We start from the raw sequence: 20,388 nt of genomic DNA, 5'->3' as shown, positions 1-20,388 counted from the left end.
GGAAAGAAGAATTTAGGTCACGCAGGCTCTACCTGCCACTTAACTTTCCTCTCTTCAATAGTCTCCCTGGCATCTGCAAGCTGCTTGCAAGAAAATTGACAAGAATCTCAGCAGAAAGCTCCATCGCACCTTGTCCCTGTGCAACAATTCAAGTTTACCCTTTTAACCAGGCAGCATCTATGCACGCTTCAATCACCGACAGCGTAAAGCTGTGCACAGTGCTTGGGTTTGAGCTCTGAAACTCGCATCCCATATCAGCTCATCACAGCTCAGAAAGCGTGGCCCGCAGAGCGCAGTGCCAGGTTCCCTTCAGCCCTTGCACTACAAGGAAGAAATAGTAGGAGCTTAGGGTCAGAAGCATGGAGGATACATTTGTTGTGTGTTTAAGCTGTGTTGCTGAAGATGTTTTGCTCTGCTTTGCATGTGTGTCTGTTCTGGGTGGTTTTCCTTGTGTTTAAAAAAAATAGGTATACTTAAAGTCTACTTCACAAAACCTCAGAAAATTAACACTGATCTTTTCCAGACAATTCTTCAAATGAATGTTCGGCAAATGCTTCCTCACAGCATGCAAAGATTTAGATACGCTGGAACTGGCTCTGCAAAGGATGCTCTCTAACAACAGGAATTTAAGCACTGATAGCAGTTCAATTTGCCGCTTTTTGATTTTAATATAAAAAGAAATATTTTCTGCAAGGAAAGATTCAGCTTTCATCACCAGAACCCTAGCACAGACTTTGCAGGCTAAACCAATTCACAAATAAGCACTTTTCATAAACGTTACATATTTCTTGGCTTACACAGGTTCTGGAGAATGAAAGAACAGGCTGTGCTGACATCTGGTGGCTTTCTCTGCAGACAGTTTATGGCAATAGGTCTTGGCTTTTTGCTGCATTTTTTTTTGCATTCCTGATGTAACTTCTCTCGTTTCTTTCCAAGATACAAAGCATTACGTTAAAAACATTTTTGTTTCCACTGACCAGTGGACAGTGCTGTCCCATACAAGTCCTCCTGTAAACAAGAAAGGATCCTTTGTTGTGCACTATTAGTGACAAGAGTAGAAAAGGTCTCCTCTTTATTTCAAAGCTTATTTCTTCATGAATACAAAAAAAAAATCCTGTACATTCACTGCCACAGGAAATGCTACTATTGCATATCAGATGAGGTGCAAACCTAACCATTAAAGCACTGCAAATCAGCAGAGGTGGCAGCAAGAAGCAAAGGGGAAAACATGCAAAGGTGCATCTGTTTCTCTAACTCAATAGGTAAGTAGGTAGTAGGGAAAAGTCAATGTCCTGATAATATGAAAAGTAGCGAAGTTGTCTACTGAGCATCATTGCTTGACTCATTAATCACTTGCAAATCTGTGCCAAGTAGTACTATGAAAAGGAAGTCATGGAAGGAGGATCGGGTACCAACCAGGAAGACTGAGCTCAGTCCAAACTGTTCAATAAGCAAAAGTGTACACTTCCCTTAAGCATTGTAATGCCTCCAGCCGGCTGCCGTTGCTCTGAAGCCAGGATCCTATCAGTCACATGAGACCAAGAATGAGTATCGCATGTTCTGGTTTTTCATTCTTGACCTCTGGACACTCACGATTTCTGTGGCTATTAGCTTCCAAGGACAGGGCCCACAGATGTCCTCGCATGGCTGTGGTAACTCTTGGACTGTTACTTGCAAGCTTGTTTTTAAGTAAATGATCCGTCAGGGGATGTGCTGAATACTCGCAGGGAATGAAAGAGAAACGCCACAGCTTACAACATCTCTCTGGATCGCCTTTAAGACAGAATGTTTGCACCAGATAAAGCAGTTCCCCAGCTTTAATGGTGGTGTATTTCAGATCTTTGAGGACTCTTTTATGCCATTGGTAACTGGCAACATTTAACTCAGCTATCCATGTCAGCAGTTTTCTTAGCTCTTGCTTCTTCAAGAGGCAACATAACTACCTCTGGACAGAAAAATACACAAAAACTGTTGCATGCAGAAAGTATAACGTGACAAAACCAGAAAAACCAAGATGCCTATTCCAGCAGTTTATGAGTTCAATTCCAAAAAATATTAAAATGCACCATTTTCATACCTTTAGTGCTATAAAAAACAGCTCTACTCCAGTATTTCTGTGCCAAGAGTGTTGTACATTCAAGATTTTGTGTGTTTATTCAGTTACACTGTTACCGCTTCTTCCTCTTCAGGATAATTCCTTTCCTAATTTCCTCTCTTCTCCTTTAGTAGCTATTCTTCCACACCTCCTAACCAAAACTCCAGTCTCTCTGAAGTGATTTTTTTCTCTAAGAAACACCCAAGCCCCACACACTCCCCCAGCTTCCAGTTTGACTGCCTTTCCCTGCTAGAGTGCTATAACCCAGGAGAAGTTGTATCTTATTTCAGCATCCACTCTGGATGCTGTTCTTGTTTAAAAAAAAAAAAAAAAAAAAAAAAGGCTAGTGAAAGGCTCCAAGGACATCATACTGAAAGATGAGTCCTTATTAACCCCACGACGTCTAAAAACACTCGCAAAGCTATATGACTTACCCCACTACACTTTATGGAGAAGCCACCTTTGATTAAGAGAATTGTAAACCGATGCAGTTCATGACCTCTGCTGCCAGGATAACAAACCATGGTACCAACTCTGTAGGTGGTTTCCTTCAATAGAAGAGGATTTCATAACAACATGGGCAAAGACATCTCAGTCTTTAGTAATTTATTAGCCAGCGTTCACAGATTTCATTCAATACTCAACAATCCTGGAATCAAATCTACTTTGACACAAAGCTATACCATATCCCACCAAAAAATGTTAGAACACCATCTATCTTAACAAGTTCTCAGCTATTATCTGTAGTTTTGTGGGGTTTATTTGAAAGAAGAATTATTAAAGGTCCAATTAAAAAAAAAAAAAAACAAACCAGTAGAAAAACACTTCAAGAAGAAACCAGTTTACAAGTATGGCAATTGAAAGCATTACAAAAGGCTCTACTGTCTGCTGCAGAAAGGAGCCAATGAAGTGCCATTGCCAGAGCTAACTGAGCTCACAAAGCAGTAGTTTAACTCCTCCCTTGGAAAGAGAAGCTAATCTGGAGAGCCAGATACATCATTCTTGAATATTTGCATTAAAACATTTACCATTTTCTCACTGATGCTGTAGAATTGCTCTTTCACTGTGCCACACTCGATGTGGTACTGAACATTTGTAACTGTCCTAGCCCAGAAAGGACAGTTGTTAAAATTTGGTGCCTCTTTCAAACACAAATGCTTTAGAGAAAAGGGATCACAAAACCAATCCAAATCTATCCGAAAGGGCTGGAGACCAAATTCAAATCCCCAGAACAGGAAGAAAAGAATGACAGGGTTTGCTCAGTCTGAGCAGCCAAGTGTGCTGACAGACATCACCTACATGCCTTGGTAGGACAGTCTGAGACATTGATCTCTCTGGTATGCCATCTACTTCTTACAAAGTTACCTTCATTATTGTAAATTTGGCTGAACAAAGCTGGTATACTCTGGAGTGCAATGCATTAGCTTAAACCATCTGAGAAGATGAGTACAAACTCATATCAACCAGATTAATCTGCAAACTTGACAGACTGTGTAAGAAGGTAGCTGAGACATGGGCCCATGTTTGGGGAGCAGGTACCAGCAACAGAAAGGTGGCCTGGACAGAAAGAGGAAGCAAGTGGTAAGTTCTCCTCACAAATTCATCGGAGCATGCATAACAGCATCTGAATCCCAAGAGAACACAGATGACTTCAGTGACACAGGACTGCTTACAAGATAAAGATACAATCACCCTTTTAATCACAGATGACAAAGTGGTAGACTACTTTCACAAGAGAATAAAACTTTTTGAAACAAAGCTGTTGGCGAGTAACACCAGCTACCAAAAACAGCCTAAACCAGAGTTGGCAGGAAGGATGAAGAAAATGAGGCAGGAACAATCCATAGATGTTCCTTTGGCCCTACATCTAAAGTAAAGAGAACTTTTATTTAGATACTCTGGAAATCACACATGTACTTTCACTGTCACACATTGTCCTGGTTTCAGCTGGGATAGAGTTAACTGTCTTCCTAGTAGCTGGTACGGTGCTATGTTTTGAGTTCAGTATGTGAAGAATGTTGATAACACTGATGTTTTCAGTTGTTGCTAAGTAGTGTTTAGACTAATGTCAAGAATTTTTCAGCTTCTCATGCCCACCCAGTGAGAAAGCTGGAGGGGCACAAGAAGTTGGCACAGGACAGAGCCAGGGCAGCTGCCCCAAACTGGCCAACGGGGTATTCCATACCATGTGATGTCATGTCCAGTATATAAACTGGGGAGTGGGGGCGGGGAATCACCGCTGGGGGACTAGCTGGGTGCTGGTCGGCGGGTGGTGAGCAATTGCACTGCGCATCATTTGTACATTCCAATCCTTTCATTATTGCTGTTGTCATTTTATTAGTGTTATCATTATCATTATTAGTTTCTTCTTTTCTGTTCTATTAAACCGTTCTTATCTCAACCCACGGGTTTTGCTTCTTTTCCCGATTTTCTCCCCATCCCACTGGGTGGGGGAGGAGTGAGTGAGCGGCTGCGTGGTGCTTAGTTGCTGGCTGGGGTTAAACCACAGCACACATCAATAAAAAAAAAAAAAAAAAAAATTAATCAAAGCTCTAGGAAATGGTAAGCTTACTTCTCTGGAAAGTCTCTTGTGGAAATGGTGTTGTCAGCTCTCACCCAGAGGTGAGGGTAGATGTGTGGGTCTAAAGCAATTGCCCATTTGATTTAGCACAGTCTATGCCCAAAAAGCCTGCTAAAGCAGAGAGCCAGCATCACTTCTATTTCAGTGAAGAGAGTCTTAAAGGCACAGTGTCCCATGTTGGTACCCCCTAAAAAGCAGTTTCATAAGCAGTATCTATCTAAAGGTACTTTATTGGATGCATAATTATTTTTTCTTGTTCTTGATTTGGTTAATGTATTAGGAAAGCCTGGAATTACCAAGAACTAACATATAGCAACACAGTATTTGGCTCTTGGAAAGCACGAAAGAATCAATTCCAGTCTTGAAGACATGTGGCTCGCAGACTGGGCCTCTCCTCGCAAAAATGCAATCATTCAGGTTTTATTCTTAAAACTGAAACCATGAGCTTTCACTCCATTTGAAGAAATGCCCAATTCCTACTTAAGCACACTGATGTCCTGGCAGAACTCAGGTTGCTACCTCTTACATGAAGATGTCTCCATGAAGTAGAGCTGAAAACAGGAGAGCTGAGCCTTGAACACAAAAGCCTCCCAACAGTCATTTGTCCCTTTCAGCATGCTACAGAGGGCTGGAATAGAGTATAAAGGAAAGCATTCACTAGTGAAAAGCATGAAACACTTGCCAGTCTGCATCATTTAAACAAAAGAGACCAAACATAAAATGAAGAGAAGTAAAGCTATGACTTGAAACGGAGAGATTCTCTTCTCAAGCTCTCTAAAATACCCAGTGATTTGGCCATAAAACGTTTCCATTTCCATTAGAAGTTAGTACTGTGATAGGATCTTACTGTGCATTGTATGATCTCCGTATGCAGCTAATGTCTGCTGTCGGATCACACCAAGAACATGTGTCACAGGTCAGAGATCGCACTACCTGCATTGTAAGAGGCAAGCAAAGGAAAAAGAAATGCAAGAAAGAAAAAAGTCATTGATGTCCCCCAATTTTCCTTCTCTCGATCTCAGCATATCGACAGAAATTAATTTCTATAGGAAGGGAATTGCACTGTTTGCAAAGCAATCCTCTAGGATTTATTGATCTTTAAGAAAAATCTCATTAAGCAGAATAAGGAAAATTTACAACAGGTATGGGAAAACAAAAAAATCTCTTGGGATCTTCACCAGGCCGAAACAGGATTAGCTTTGTAGTTTCTGTAATCTTCCTCACAGAAGAATGCTAATTCGGTCTCATTTGCTAGAACGAATAAAAAATTAAATATTTAGCACACCAGTAAATAAACCACCCAACAGCCAACTATTCAGAATCTTAGAAGACAATTGGCAACTTTTTGGTCAAAGACAATTATAAATCACCACACACTTTTTTTTCCCCCCCTCATATTTTTACAAAAAATATTCCAATATTAAAGATGTTGTTTAAACTTGTTAAAAAACAACAACAACAACAACAAAACAAGAACCTGAATATACAGAAGTAAACATGTACACAAGACCCCTGAAGATTTTTTTTAACACAGGCTTCAGAATTGTTTTTATAAGCATTCAGCAAATTAAATTATTGCATTTCTAATGCCTTTAAATGCTAGAAAAAATAACAAAGCATGATTTTCTCTTTTTTTGTGCATTTTTCTGTTAGGAAAGGGAAAAAGAAACTATTTTTTTCCATTAAATTAGCCTGTAGGTATAATTATTTAATACTTAGAGGATCAGTAGAATATTTTACAGATCACTTTACATTCTCCCTCATGACCCATCAAAATATGTGTCTGAAGACGTTAATTTTTTGCCCTGCTGATGATTAATTCATGAGGCTTCAACAATATGCAAAGTGAAAGACACAAATTGGCTTCTCCAGCAATACCTTCAAATACCTCTAATTATTCACAGGGGATATGGCAGAGCTAAAGGACCCACAAAGGTTCAGAGCAGTCACAATTCTTTCAACCCAGTAGGTCAAGGACTTCCTCTTCTAAAACAATAAGTCAGCAACATTACTAATTCAGAACAGAGACAAATCTGATGGAAAGCCTTCACAATTATTAAACATGGAATTCTTTAAGGTGCTGAGCCAATAAGTTCCACGTTCGTTTTTTAAATTAAACCTGAAGTTAATGAAGTCTGCCTGTCTTGTAAAAAAGAAAAAAAAGAAAAAGAGCAGAAGGGGTTTTAGAATCTCAACTAGAAAACAGACAAGACTGTTTGCAATGAATACTGAACACTTTATTAACATACACCCGCTCTTAAAAAAAACAGGCAAGCATTAACTTTGCTGACTAGATAATAGCTGTAATAATAATCACTACCACAGAGGCTTTCCCGAGGATACTTATCTAATGTCCTCATAATTTATCACTCTCTAGCCCAACCCTGTAAAGTGCCAAGGGCAATCAACTGCAGCTTAGAAAAAATGTTCTGCGTGTCTCAGAATTTCCCATATTTTCTAATGGCAATTCTCCGTTTTATTCTAATAAATCTTGTCCAGACTAGATATTGGGAAAACGTAATATGCCAATAGGAGATTTCAAATCTTCTTACTGATTTAAATGAAAACGTACAAAATGAGGACTAGTGGTATATGCTATCATACCTCACTTCCTTGGTTTACTCTTTTCCACTTCTTGTTGAAGAAGAAAAGTAAAATCTTCAAGATTTTACTACAAAGACCCCACTCTTAACTTAGCTAATTTTCATATCAAGATATGCTGGAACATATCAAAATAGCATAATGGCACGCTGCATTTTACTATCACAAATACGCACTATATACTAATGACTAACTGATCTTAGTTATTCTGAAAAAAATAAAAAGCAGCTTTGAATTGTTTTCTCCCCTGAATAAGCCACCCCTCTCTTTGTACAGAGACACAGAACAGGATGGTCTATTCCGACTTCCTTTCACTATAACATTTACTTTGATGTTTTGACACCTTTTTAAAGATCACATCCAACTGTTTCACTGCTGTAGCTACAAACCCAGTTTCAAAGATGGATAATACATACAAATATTTATCAATACCTTTTTGAAAGAAGGCAGCTCTGGACAATGTCAGTTCTAATTCAACATTTGGCACTGTCATCAGCCCCTCTCCTGAACTTCATTGCCTCTTATGCCTTAGGTAGATAAAAATCATGCTTAAATGAATCTTCTGCTAACTAAATTACAAATCCGTAAGACTTGAGTGCCAATAATCCCCCTTCCTGAGGAACCTTTTTTTTTTTCCTCCAGATAAACAGACCTGGTTTAATACAAACAGCCAGAGAATAACTATCATTCATCTTATAGAAACACCCAAAGACCTTCAGGAAAGGTATACTGAGGCCAGTTGCAGTGCACCCCAGAGAAAAACATGAAACAGACATCCCAAGTCACTTAAAGCCAGAAAGTAAATGGCAGGAAACAAAAGAGCCAAGAAACCTATGAGAAAGAAATCCCAGTTGCTAGCTGGGGAGCAATCAGAGGGCATAAGGAACAGGAGGGAGCTTTCTCTGCGACACCCCTGCACTTAGAGCACAGGCAGTTATGCGTTCCAGCTAGGCAAATCAGATTCAAATGAGCGAATGTCCATATCAAGGTGGAATGCAACTACATCCCTTAAGTACCCTGCTGCCACAAAGTCATTCAGCCACATTTATGAGAAGCCCAAAGGACATCCAGGGACCATCAATTTTATCATGACAGACATTTCTTTACATTATTACCAAAAGACATGCCCTATATGTAGTCCCCTGTCAAAATGTGAGAAATCAGGTCAAGTTTCAACTCTCTGCTATGTTCAGCACATTCTCTAAATGATACTGCTTGAGCTTTCCTGAGCAATCTGGCTATCAGGCACTATATGCTGCACATTAAACAAATCTAATCTTATTTCATTATTCCATGCTGGTTCCACTACTTACATTTCTAACCAAAACATCAGTTTAAATGTTACTGATAAGACTAAGCAGACACGGTACTAATAACCTATCTGTCAATCATTTAAAATTACTCTCAGCAGAATTATAATATACCCTCTAAAAAACACAATTTGCATTCTGAACATTTGGAGTGCAGATACCTGCTGCCCTCAGTCCAATGATTTGAATGTACATCATCCCCCCTTCTTCCCTGAATAATTATCAAGTAGTGTAAAGAGCATCAGGAATAGCATTTACTTTTCAGCAGGCTATCCAAACATAATCAGCCAGTTATCAGTTTAATGACAACCACAATGAACAGCACCTTCAGTCAATACAAATGCACTCCTACCTACTCCAGCTGCTTTCAGCACACTGTCTTCTTTCAAAATCAGTTTGTCATCATCTTCCAAACTCACTACAAGTTCACCAGTCTACAAATCAGAGAACCAGAATACAAAGATAAGAATAAGAATTTATGGACTGTCTCTGCCCCTGTCTTGTTTGACAGTGCAGAGTTCTGCCTGCATTAAAGCATGTAAAAGGGGAAGAATACAGCTAATAATCATACCTTAGATTTATGTGCTTGGTGAATAATCTTCATTGTATCTGAAAGAAAATACAATGTTTTCCTAAAATAAGGCTTACTAGGCAGGTAACGCTGAAAGTTGTACTTGGGGAAAGAGAGACAAACAGAGGGGTAAGGATCAAAATCTTTGATTATTAACAATTTTGTGTATTCAACCTAAAAGAGGAGAAAACATCTTAATTTCCCAGTCCTGCAGCCACAGTCTTAAACCAGTAAATCCAACATTAAGGTACCATATCCTATTGGGCTTCCATCTGCTGGCTGAATTACAGTAACTAACTAATGACCATCCCAATTGCCAGTCAAAACACATAAATTTAAATGCCAGTTAGGATGTTTTAACCTAACAGGTTTTACACATGCAATTGGGGCAGGACAAACACCATTTATGCACCGTCAACAACTACAGTTAAGTTGATAGGCAGCAAGTGATTAAGACACAGTAACCTGACCACTTCAGATCATTGCTTTAAGTTTTCCTTCTCATGAAAAAAGCACCCACAGTAGAAATTTTGTTAAGCAAATCCATTTTCCATGAACATATACAGCCTCTCCTCTTTTTAATGCTATACCCTCTTCAATAATATCTACCGCTGATATGTTTGTGCAGTGTGGTACTTTAAGAAATTATGCTATGCCAAAAAAAAGAAATACCGCTTTCCTCTGGCAACGTGGGCAGGGCTTTGTTAACAGAAGGGAAAAACAGGGGAAAATAATGTGGTCACGACAGAAACCAGATGAGTGCAAAGATTCAGAGGGAATGGAAGTCAGAAGATGCCCATGCAGCACTAAACAAACAAACAAAAAATTTCAAACTCCAAAGCTTCTGTGTTTGAACAAATTCAGAGTAACACATCAATCCCTTCCCAGCAAAGAAGCAAAAACCAGTTCTGCTTGCCTGCTCGTTTGCTGGTTTAGTTTGGTTTTGTGCAACTGACCACTATGTGTTGAAATAGTCTGGTAAGAGAAGGGTGCAAGAAAGTTAAATATAGGTTAAAACAACTTTCAAACTACCAAAAGCAAGTATTCAGATGTTCAGAATAACAGAGATCACATTCCCGTTCAGAAGTCTGCTTCCATACCACTCTGGCCCACTTTGAATATTTTATTTAAAACATTACATAAGGTAAAAACGACTCTGTATTCCCACTGCAGAGGTCACTGATAAGGCAGCCTTAGCATGTTGTAATAACTGCAGTATTAGAAGCAAAACGCATATTAAATTGCAATTGCCATGCTCCATCCTGCATAGAAGCATCTCAAAAAGACCAAGCAATCACAGTAACAATATACTATCATGAAACCTTTTTACCACAGCAAATACAATCCAGCCTCTGCCTGCTAGTTTTAAGCTTCTCCATCTACTTTGTCATATTCTCTTTTCTCTAGTCTTTGCCCAGTCACCCTCCCAACTATTGTCTCAATTTTACCTATTCACAGCTCCACCTCTGGCATCCAGCAGTTTACCATGTCTTCATCTGAGCTATTAAATGGCTTCTCTAACTCTGTTACAGAGTTGAAACTGCAGACTCTTCTCATCCTACCTAAAGCCTTATGTCCTCTCAATAGCCTTTGCTATTTTATCCCCATTTAGTCCCACTCAATCATATACCCAAATTTTTATCTTTCCTTTTCTGGTAATAGATCTTCTGTGACAATAGGTAAGAAATCACTTTCTAAGTCTGATTCTGTCAAGTATCTACCATATTGCTCTACATTCATGGGGGGGGGGAGAAGCAGCTTGTAAGACAAGTTGGCACCCAGGCTGCCATCATCAGTGAAAACATGGCAATGACAGGGTATGAAGATGAGAAGATTGACTGAGAAGAGTTCTAGACCAAGGACAAGAATGATGCGTACAAAGAAATGAAGAGAAAATGGAAGTCATAAGTTTTGAGATGCGAGTTAGAGCACCAAGCCAAGTAAAAAAATGTGATGGCATTATCTATGATGTTGAGAGAACAAAGTGGCACTGAATTCTGGAGAGAAGGAAGCTGAAACAGGCAAGGTGAGAGACAGCCAGGTCCAACTGAGATTTCTGGCACCACCAAACAAAGCAGAAGGAAAAATCTGACTCTTACTAGCACTACTCACGCAGAAGTATCACCGGCCTTTCATCACCAAAATACAAGACAGACAGTAGAGCACACAAGAGATGCCAAAAACATGAACCTGGATGATTCACAGCCTGAGGGGAAGGTGAGGAACTTGGCTTTGATTTTTCTGTGTGAAAATTTCCATGCAGCTAGCACCATCCCACTAAAAGTACACGCCCACTAACTGGTGTAACAGGTTTTAAAGTTCTGCAATGTTTTTCACCCACATTATGCTCAGTCCTACACAGCACAATCAGGTGCTCAGCCACAACATACACCTTGGGAAAAAATAAATTGATGCTCTAAGTGATGAAAGAGCTAGCAACAGAGATAGGCAGCACCAGGAATACAACTGATAGCAGCAGTTCTAGATAGGACCTCCTCATCTAGCCAAAGCCACAGATATTAGAGCTAGGAAGGGCACCTCCAAATTCAAACTTAACAGTTACCTAGATTTTAAGACCTTAAGTAATATATTAAAAATAATAGTAACATTCAAGTCCTTGCCACTGACCTATCATAAACCTTAATCCCTAACTCTTTTTCTGCTTTCATTTTGCACTATCTGTTTCACCATCAGCAAGAACACAGAATGAAATGCTTGGCTTTTTTTTTTTTTTTTTTTTTTTCCCAATAGGCAAATAGAGTCTATTACCATTCACATGCATTAAGTAGGTTCCTCATTCAATTCTTTGAACCACTGTAGAGGAAGGAGTTTGTCAACTCCAAGAACATGGGAGACAGAAGATCACCTGCAGCAAAACTCCAAGGGAACTTTCAGAATTACCAAGCTTAGGAAAAGATATGCTACTGATATCTGAGTTAGCAAACTCCAAGAAAGAAAGTAGTTTAGCCTATTTGGAAAGTATATTCTGTCCCAAACAGATGAATTGCACATGTTCATGCCAATCTTCACAAAAAGGAAATACACACATAGCTTTACATTAGAGGATAAAGTCAGCCTAAATTTCACACCAGGCTATTTCATTCCATCAGCTTGTGTTTAAGAGCTTTCATATCTAGTTTGAGCAAAGTTCCCCTGCTTCTCTTATATCATGTAAATTATTTAACTATGTAAGTCTTAAGCATTTTCTGTTTCCTGCCTTCAGCTCCCACTTCACCATCCTTTCTGACTTCACAATTAGTAATTAGTTCTCTGTGCTTATGTATTTCAGCATCTACAATTTCAAAGCGTCTGAGATCACAAGCTGCTCACTAGAGTAAAAACAGAGTTAAAAGGCACTTATAAAAGTAATAAAAAATTAATAACCAAAAATCATCAGTATCAATTAGCAAATAATGTATGACATGCACCCTAATTCAAAGATTAATACAGAACTTCAAAATAATGGTCAAATTCTGTAGACATGATCCCAGCAGCAAAGCCCCAAGAGTTGCAAGTGTAGGCAGGCACTGCCACCAGCATGAGTATTCTACAGCAGTTATCTTTTAAATTGTATAACAACTGGTATAAAATATTATGTCTGCATTTTACAGGAATTAAAACAAGAAAAAAACCCCAACACCTACCATATTTGTAATTTTTAAAAGGAGGGGGAAGTCCTGTTCTTGAAGACACATCTATTAAAATAAAAACACCAAGTTAAAACAAAGGTGTCTTTTTTTTTTTATTTCCAATATTTTATTTTCCATTATTATGCAATGGATGCACCCTGGGCATCCTTTACATCAAAATAAATCCGCAACACAGAAGACTTGTTTGAGCATAAAATACTAAAGCACAATCTTTGGCTCAGATTCTATAGTTACTCTGATTCTGATTAACTTCACTTGAGCATGAAGTCCCACTGAACAAAAGGACCCATGAGGACAGTGAGTCAATGCAATTAGGATATGATCACAGGAGTCTGATCCTTCAGAAATCTGCCAGGAACATCCTGTCAATGGTTTGCACAGCATCTCTCTCTACCTTATACAAACAGCTGACAACTGTCATTTATAATTGAATTGTTCAGTAAACCCAGCCACGCTTCATGTTCAGTAAACCAGCCACAAAAAGGAAGCCAAACTGTAGAAAATGAACTCTTTACTCCCATGCAGGACACAGCCCATAAGCAACTGCAAGAACCCTAACACTTTCCCTGGTGCCAGTGCTCCCAGTGACACTCAGGGATTTAACCAGGGCCTTGGGAAGCCCAGCCACCTGTGGGATGCTCGGCAGCAAGGAGGCTGAAACCGTAATTTCATCAGTAGTTTAACAAGTTATCTCAAACTGCCCCTTCAAACAGATTACAGTAAAAGAAGGAACATGGCTTTCGGACCAGGAACAGCACTATCCATCTGTGGAATGAGGTTCCAAAAAGTCTTGTTCAAGACACTAGCTTTGTCTCAAATAGCAGTGAGTTGCAATACTGCACACATCAAAAGCAAGTTTCTTAGCATTGTTTTTTATTTTATTCTTCATACCAGCAGCTGTACCATATGTTCTGAAAGTGCTTGTAGTTTTCTAAAGGCATCCTAAGATCTTGCCATGCCTATCAATGTCTAGAAACATGGAAGCTGCTGAAAACACAATACAGCTGTGAGGCCTAGGGCAATGTCCTAGGAGTTGCTCAAATGTTATCAGCTGTAACAGCTCAAGACTTGTTTAAGCTGACTTCATGCAAAAAAATCAAGTGATATTATTCTGCACCCTTTGAATGTCTCCATTCAGGTGTGTAGAAATACACCTGCAAGATTAGGGTAACACCCTAACTAGTGAGTTGCTGCGTGGGCTGGTCTACATTAACTAACTTATAGATACACTGCCACTTTCAACCAGGCTTCTAAAACATAAAGCCCATAGATGAGTAAATCTGCACCACAAAGCTCAAGATGGAGACAGAAACTCAGCAGCAAACATGCACGGTGAGACCTCACAGTGTCAAAACCAATTTTTCAAGATCCTCTCTTCTCACAAATAGCAAACAGACTTACGTTCCCACATTCCACTTATTGGTGTAGTTCCTAAGGATCAAAGGCTCTCTAAATTCTATTAATTTATTCTCGTTAATTTATGAATAGCTGCCTGACAACGCCACTCAAGGAGCCTGAGGCACTGAGCCAAATGCAGCAATGCCCTTGTCTTTTTGACTAAACATGGGGATGTGGGCAGGGGGAGCAGTCTATCCAAATTTAGGCATGGCACACTGACCATGGAAGCTCTTATTAACTCCAGACCTCTCATCCAAGGGAGGAGAGCACAGAGAAGATGCAAACACAAATCTGGCATCTCTACCAAAGCCGCAGAATTCCCATTCGTTTGCTCCCTTCCACTTGCTTGTGCAGACACAGCAACACATGGGACTGAAATGAATTAATAAGACAACCACCCCTTACCCTTCCGCACAAAATTAATGAACTGCTTTACTGTCTGATCCAGGTTAACTCCATGATACACCACAGGTCTGAAGTTCCGGTGTTCAAAAGAGCGAACAAGACGGACTGTGACGGTTGAGCCTTCTGTTGACATGAGAATTAATTCTGAGTAACCTGGAAAACATTAAAGAGAGCAATTATTGCCATTCCTCTGTGTACAAGCACAGCTAGAAAACAAGGTGCAGGTGGGCCTCATTCAAAGATTAAAACATGGCAAGACATTCAATAGCATTATATCTTTCAGGACTTCATTTGTATTATTTCTACAGAAGCAGTAACAGGATCTCAAAACAAACAGGGCTGCCTAGGATATTAGTGATACTGCACACCAAATGGTCCAGTATTTGTACCTGTGCTGTGTACTACAGCACCAGACTCCATATTAAACACACAAAAATGTTATGAATAAATGCAAGTATGTCATTTGGGTTTCAAGTGACTGAAGACTTTACCTGCTGGATGAATAACCTTGTGCTCTAAAAGAATGTACTAACATGAACAAAACCAAAACCTTTTTAATATACTTATGTTGTAGAGAGCATAATACCCTGAAAAATGCCTAAGCTCTTACACAACACTCATTTTCACCTCCCTACAGAAAGTGGAAAAACCTCCCCCACATACACATGCAAGTAATTCTCTTGGTATACTACTGCATAATTAAGGGGTTTAATTTAATTTATAATAGTAGGTCTCTAGAATGGCTCTACAGGGCTTATACTACTTTAACGGAGAGCAGAACCTTCAATGGAAGTGCCTTATCAACCCGAGCTCCTCTTCAAACAAGCCCATGCATTGCTCCGTTGGGTTCTTTCTCTCCACAGGAAAACGAGCTCTTTCCTACATCAGCAAACTTCTCTATTTTTGGTGCTGGGTATTCGTCAACAACCTTGCTTTCTGGTCACATGCTGAACTGCCACGGCTGCTGCAGCAATGAGCAAAGACTGCATTCTAAGTGTTGCAACATCAGTCAGGGGCACATCACGACCTCTGTATCTCCTATCCCTTAGCAGTCATTTCAGTCACCACTTCCAGTTCTGCAAGGGATCCTCTTACCTATTTATCCCTTTATGTTCTTTTTTTCGTGTCTTTTTTTTTTTCCTTTTTTGCTGTGGGGGGAGATTATTTAAGCACCCCACTGTAGTGCAGGTATCCAGGTACCTCCCAGTCTTTGCTCTATTTGTCCTAGCTGTATCCTGGCAAAGCAAACCAGCAATATTTTCTTCAAATACTTTCTGCAGAATGGGGACCCAGACCTTCCACATCACAAGGCAACTTGCTTTTACATCCCCCTGGTTAATAATTCCCAGAGCCCTAATTCCATTTTCATTGTAAATAAGCTGCGATGCACAAATAAAGGATGCCAATCAAAAAAAGCATACTCCTCTGCATCTGAAAATAACTAGTTTTATATTAAACAGTGAAGACAGATATTTTCTTGATGCTATTCCACATGGGGTCAGGATCCAGAGGGCATACTGCAGAGTAAAGAAAAGGGGACAGCATTCAATTCACTTTCTCCCAAGCAGCATGTAAGAACATTGTAGGAATACAGACTCAGGAGCACAGACAATTGGAAATTGCCTATTTTCACATCTACTGTGCAGACCCAACAGACCGATCCCATCTAGGGCTGGGAGCAGGTACTACCCAGCGCCATCTCAGGGACAACATGGCAGATTCTCCTCAGGGCGCTGCCCGCTTCAGAGGCGCTGACGGCCAATATCTCTTGTGAGGAGGAACCTCCCCCGGGCCTGCCCGGTTCCCGCCCGCCGGCAGCAGCAGCAGCAGCAGCAGCACCACCAGGGCCCGTGGCGGAGCACCGCCCGCCCCAGCACATCTCCTCGAGACCGAGCATCCTCCCCTCAGCCCTCACACCCCCCGTCCCGCCCGAAAGCGACCGTTAACGGCCCTCCGCCTTACTACCGACTGCCCCGCCGACGCTTCCGGGTATCTCTTCTCGCCCCGCCTCACACAGCCCCACCAATCACATCCCTTCGGTGGCACCCACCGCACCGAGGGATTGGCTGCGAGGTGCACTGTCCCCGCCCCCTCCTCTTGCCTCCGGAGGCCCCGCCCCCGAAGCCGTGCCGTTGGGCAATACTCGGGCTCACCCCTCATGCTACCGAGCGTCGCGCTCCCCCCTCGAAGCCCGCCCATCCAGCGCCGCCTCCGCATTGGCCCTTTGCCTGGCTTCTCCCCGCCCCCGGCAGGCCCCGATTGGCGCCGTGTTGCCCGTGGCGCTGGGATTGGTCAGCGAACGCTCTGGTGAGGGGTGAAGCGGACGAGCGGCGGGGGTGGCGCGGCAGACGCCGGGAGTCGGGATCGCGCCGGGCTCGTCGCTATGTCTGAGGTACGGGCTGTGCCGCGGTGGGGGCTGTGGGGAACCGGCGGGTACCTCACTCTGTCCCCGCTGTTTGGCGGCGGCGGCGGCCGCCGTAGCAGCAGCAGCAGCAGCGTGCGGGTGCTCACCGCCGCCCCGCCGCGGGGTCTTTCCCCCTGTAGGCCGCGTTCCAGAAGGCCGCCGAGGAGGTGAAGCAGCTCAAGTCCCAACCGACAGACCAGGAGATGCTGGACGTCTACAGCCACTACAAACAGGCCACGGTGGGCGACGTGAACACGGGTAGGTACCGCCCCGGTCCCCCGGCCGGCGGGGGCAGCGCGGCTGCGGCCCGAGGCCCTTTGGGAGGCAAACCCTCTCCCCTGTTGCGTGCCTCGCTTCGCGCAGTCCCGCGGTTTAGCAAAAAATGACTCGGTACCGACTTGGCGTGGGTTCCTGTGCAGGCAGGGGTAAGCCGAGCTGATGAGGGTTTGTGCGACTTGCGGTTTTTAGATTAACCCAGCTGCAGTCGTCTGAATCGTATAGCAGTGGTGTGAGAATCCTTTTCGCAAATATTGGGTTTGGGATTTTTGGAGACCTCTCTCGGTAAGTAGCTGCCTAGGTCAAGGGATGCTGCTTTAATACAGACGCTTCTCAGTTAAACAGGCTTAAACAGCAAGGCAAACTATGCAAGTGTGAAATTGCAATACTTGGGGTGGGGGGTGGTTTGTTTAAGCTGGACTGGCTGCTAAAAATAGTATTGGAAAGCCAAAACGGAAGAACAGGAGAAAGTTTTATAGGAGCTGCAATTAAATATCACATCTCAGAAGGACCGTGGCAGAAATATCTCTGCAGGCATGCTATGCAAAACCTGTCCTGCTACTTCAGCCTAGGAGTAACATTTAGAATGAAGCCTGTCTCCGTTGACCTTGTGTAACGCTTGAGTAACTAGAATTAGAAAGGAAAAAGGTCATTTGTTTGGAGTGCTGGCCTCCTGACCCAGTTGCTGGTGAAGTTTATTGGGTGTTGATTGAATTAAAAGCTGGCAGTGAAGTGTACAGGAAATGGTAAGTATGGGTGCTTGCAGTCTCATTTTCCCAAGATGGGCAGCATGGAGGGAGAAAACAACTGACTTTGGTTTTAAGATATGATCCTTTTGGTGTGGCTGGACCTTAGCATTGTTAATGTTTGCCAAGGTGAAACGGTGCTCTAGAGCTGTTAGTGTACCAACGTTTCTGTAAGTTGCTGCATTCTTGTAAAGCAGTAGCCAACATGAGTTGGCTAGAAAAGGAATCTGTGTAAGAGTAAGCTAATAGGGTTTTTGTCAGAGAGAAGTGGAGCTGCCAACTAGCTCTGCGGGTCATGTTGCCATGTGAGCAGTACAAGGGTATTTTTGTGGCCAATGTACAGGCTACTGTCCAGTTCCATTTGTTAATCCTAAGCATTGTCTTTAAGGAGACAGAGGGGACTTTACGTGAAGAATAAGTATGTACACATCCATATCTCATTCATCTCTTCACTATTTGGCCACAGTGTAGCCTGCAATGACGTGATTTAGAATTCAGAGCTTATACCCCTAGATGACAGAACAAATGAAGAGCTATATGTTAGAAACCTATGATTAACTTGAGGATAATGAGTTCAAAGCTGCACGCTACTAGCTTTTGTTTTCACATGTCTGTGTGTAATGGACCTTAGGGCATTTCTGCTTTACTTTAGCACTGATGTTCTTTAATCAGATAGCTGTCCTGCGACAGCAGTCTCTTCAGGAAGTACAATAAAACCACATCACACTATTTGGTGCTCTTTTGCTCAAATGCCGCTGTCTTAAGGGAATTTGACAGAGAATAGCTCTGTTGCCACCAATAGCATTCCAAGTTGCTCCCTTGAGGTGATTTCCTGACTACAGGTTAGTAAGTAATAGCTGCAAAGATGAACCATTGTTTCTTATCATAGTTAAGAGATAAATAGCCTTCAGGAAAGGAGTAGGTATTACCTACACCCAGACCACACAAGCTAATTCTGCTGCTTATCTTGTCTCTGTCAGATCGCCCTGGTATGCTGGACTTCAAAGGCAAAGCAAAGTGGGATGCCTGGAATGCATTGAAAGGCAAGTATCTGCTTAAAAAATAAAAATTAATAAATAAAACCACAGGCAATCTAGTCAGAAAAGCATATGTGGTTCAGCAAGAAATAAAATAATGTTGCCTGACGAGTTCTAGAAGGTCAGAATGCTGTGATGATAAACTTACTTTTGATTACCTCTGCAAGGCAGAAGTAATCCTGAAAAATGTAGCCTGTGTGAAAGGGAATTAAAGTGCAAAATGCCCAGCTGGCCGAAGATGTTACACAAAGGAGAACTGTAGCAGCAGCAGAAACCTAAATCTCTGTTTTCCAGCTCTCAGCCTAGTACCCCAGAGACTGAGCTCTCCTCCCAGTTGTTGTGTTTATTCTAAAGCTTTCCTAACTGGAAGATGCAACTGGGCTCTCTGCACTAAATGATGAGCCAAACAAGCGGTCTAATCTATGAAAATGGGATTTTTCTGGTGTTTTAAGAAGCTGACACTACATCTAAATGCAGTCTAAGTTGATTGAATAACTTTCCTGTAATAATTGTGAATGGCATTAATAGAACTAATACACACTGTTTAGTTGCTGTCTGTACAAATGTTACTTTGCTTCAAAACACTGCCTTCTTATGACTGCTGAACACATTTGTTTAAAACTTTAATACTAGATTCACAGCCAAGTGACCTTCTTATCTTTTCTGCTCTCTGGTGGCATGCTGCTACATGCTATAGCAAGGAACTGTGAATTGCATGTAAAAGGTGTCTTAATCTGTGAAGGGTATCTGACTGATTCCTGTGTTCTGTCCTTCAGGAATGTCCAAAGAAGATGCAATGAAAGCTTACGTAACAAAAGTGGAAGAACTAAAGGGCAAATACGGCATCTGAAGACTGAATATAGCAGCCACTTGCACACCTGAAACATGCCTTATTTCTAATACTGTGGAAAACCGGTTTCTGAGAATAACTTTAAATACCTACTATGTTATAGTCGGTTCTCCTCATGCCTGTTGTAGTTCAGGGCAAGTTGCATACCTGCCTAATGTACTGACACATTATAAATTCCTTCTGGGAACAAAATCTGGAACTCATTAAAGTGCATTTGGTACTTTAGCTGTTGTGATGGTCATCCCTTAGAGATTGTTCTTGAGCTCATCCCTTGATTGCTGTGTTGCAGGTGTCAAACACTTCTTTGTAAGAGGCACAAGCCAACCTCTCCAGTCGTTGTGCCACTAGAGGGGGCTCAGTAATCTGTGTTTCATGACATGCGGACTTGTGTCCACACCGATCCGGTGATGTCTGATAGTGCTTTGCCTCCTTTCTCATGTAGATGAGTGGCAACCCACAAAAAC

General features: G+C 41.6%; 2 protein-coding genes across 6 annotated transcripts in view; one reads left to right on the top strand and one right to left on the bottom strand.

Annotated features, from left to right (window-relative positions):
- The window catches only part of C6H2orf76 (chromosome 6 C2orf76 homolog), a 41,778-nt gene extending 25,148 nt beyond the window's left edge, over positions 1-16,630 (bottom strand). The window contains exons 1-8 of one of the 5 annotated variants that reach the window (XR_005932592.1): positions 16,577-16,620; positions 16,033-16,128; positions 14,612-14,764; positions 12,803-12,853; positions 9,159-9,196; positions 8,940-9,021; positions 7,710-7,804; positions 5,841-5,927 (exon numbers count right to left, since the gene is read on the bottom strand). Coding sequence is in view for 4 of the 5 variants with exons in the window: in XM_041124069.1 (XP_040980003.1) it covers positions 5,851-5,927; positions 8,940-9,021; positions 9,159-9,196; positions 12,803-12,853; positions 14,612-14,764; positions 16,033-16,042 (411 nt within the window). In the remaining variant the exon portion in view is untranslated. Of the gene's footprint in view, positions 1-5,741; positions 6,663-7,709; positions 7,805-8,939; positions 9,022-9,158; positions 9,197-12,802; positions 12,854-14,611; positions 14,765-16,032; positions 16,129-16,576 lie in introns of those variants that run through there. The other 4 variants (XM_041124070.1, XM_041124069.1, XM_030016814.2 and 1 more) reach the window with 4 other exon arrangements.
- A 244-nt stretch (positions 16,631-16,874) lies between these two features.
- DBI (diazepam binding inhibitor, acyl-CoA binding protein) lies at positions 16,875-20,149 on the top strand. Its single transcript, XM_030019125.1, has 4 exons — positions 16,875-17,003; positions 17,156-17,273; positions 19,018-19,080; positions 19,851-20,149. Exons 1-4 carry the CDS (start codon positions 16,995-16,997, stop codon positions 19,922-19,924), a joined length of 264 nt encoding a protein of 87 aa, XP_029874985.1. The 5' UTR covers positions 16,875-16,994; the 3' UTR covers positions 19,925-20,149.
- The last annotated feature ends 239 nt before the right edge of the window (positions 20,150-20,388 follow it).

The sequence above is a fragment of the Aquila chrysaetos genome, chromosome 6 (assembly GCF_900496995.4).
Source record: "Aquila chrysaetos chrysaetos chromosome 6, bAquChr1.4, whole genome shotgun sequence".
In the NCBI taxonomy this organism is placed as follows: Eukaryota; Metazoa; Chordata; class Aves; order Accipitriformes; family Accipitridae; genus Aquila; species Aquila chrysaetos.
This window is presented reverse-complemented; position numbering and strand designations above follow the sequence as displayed.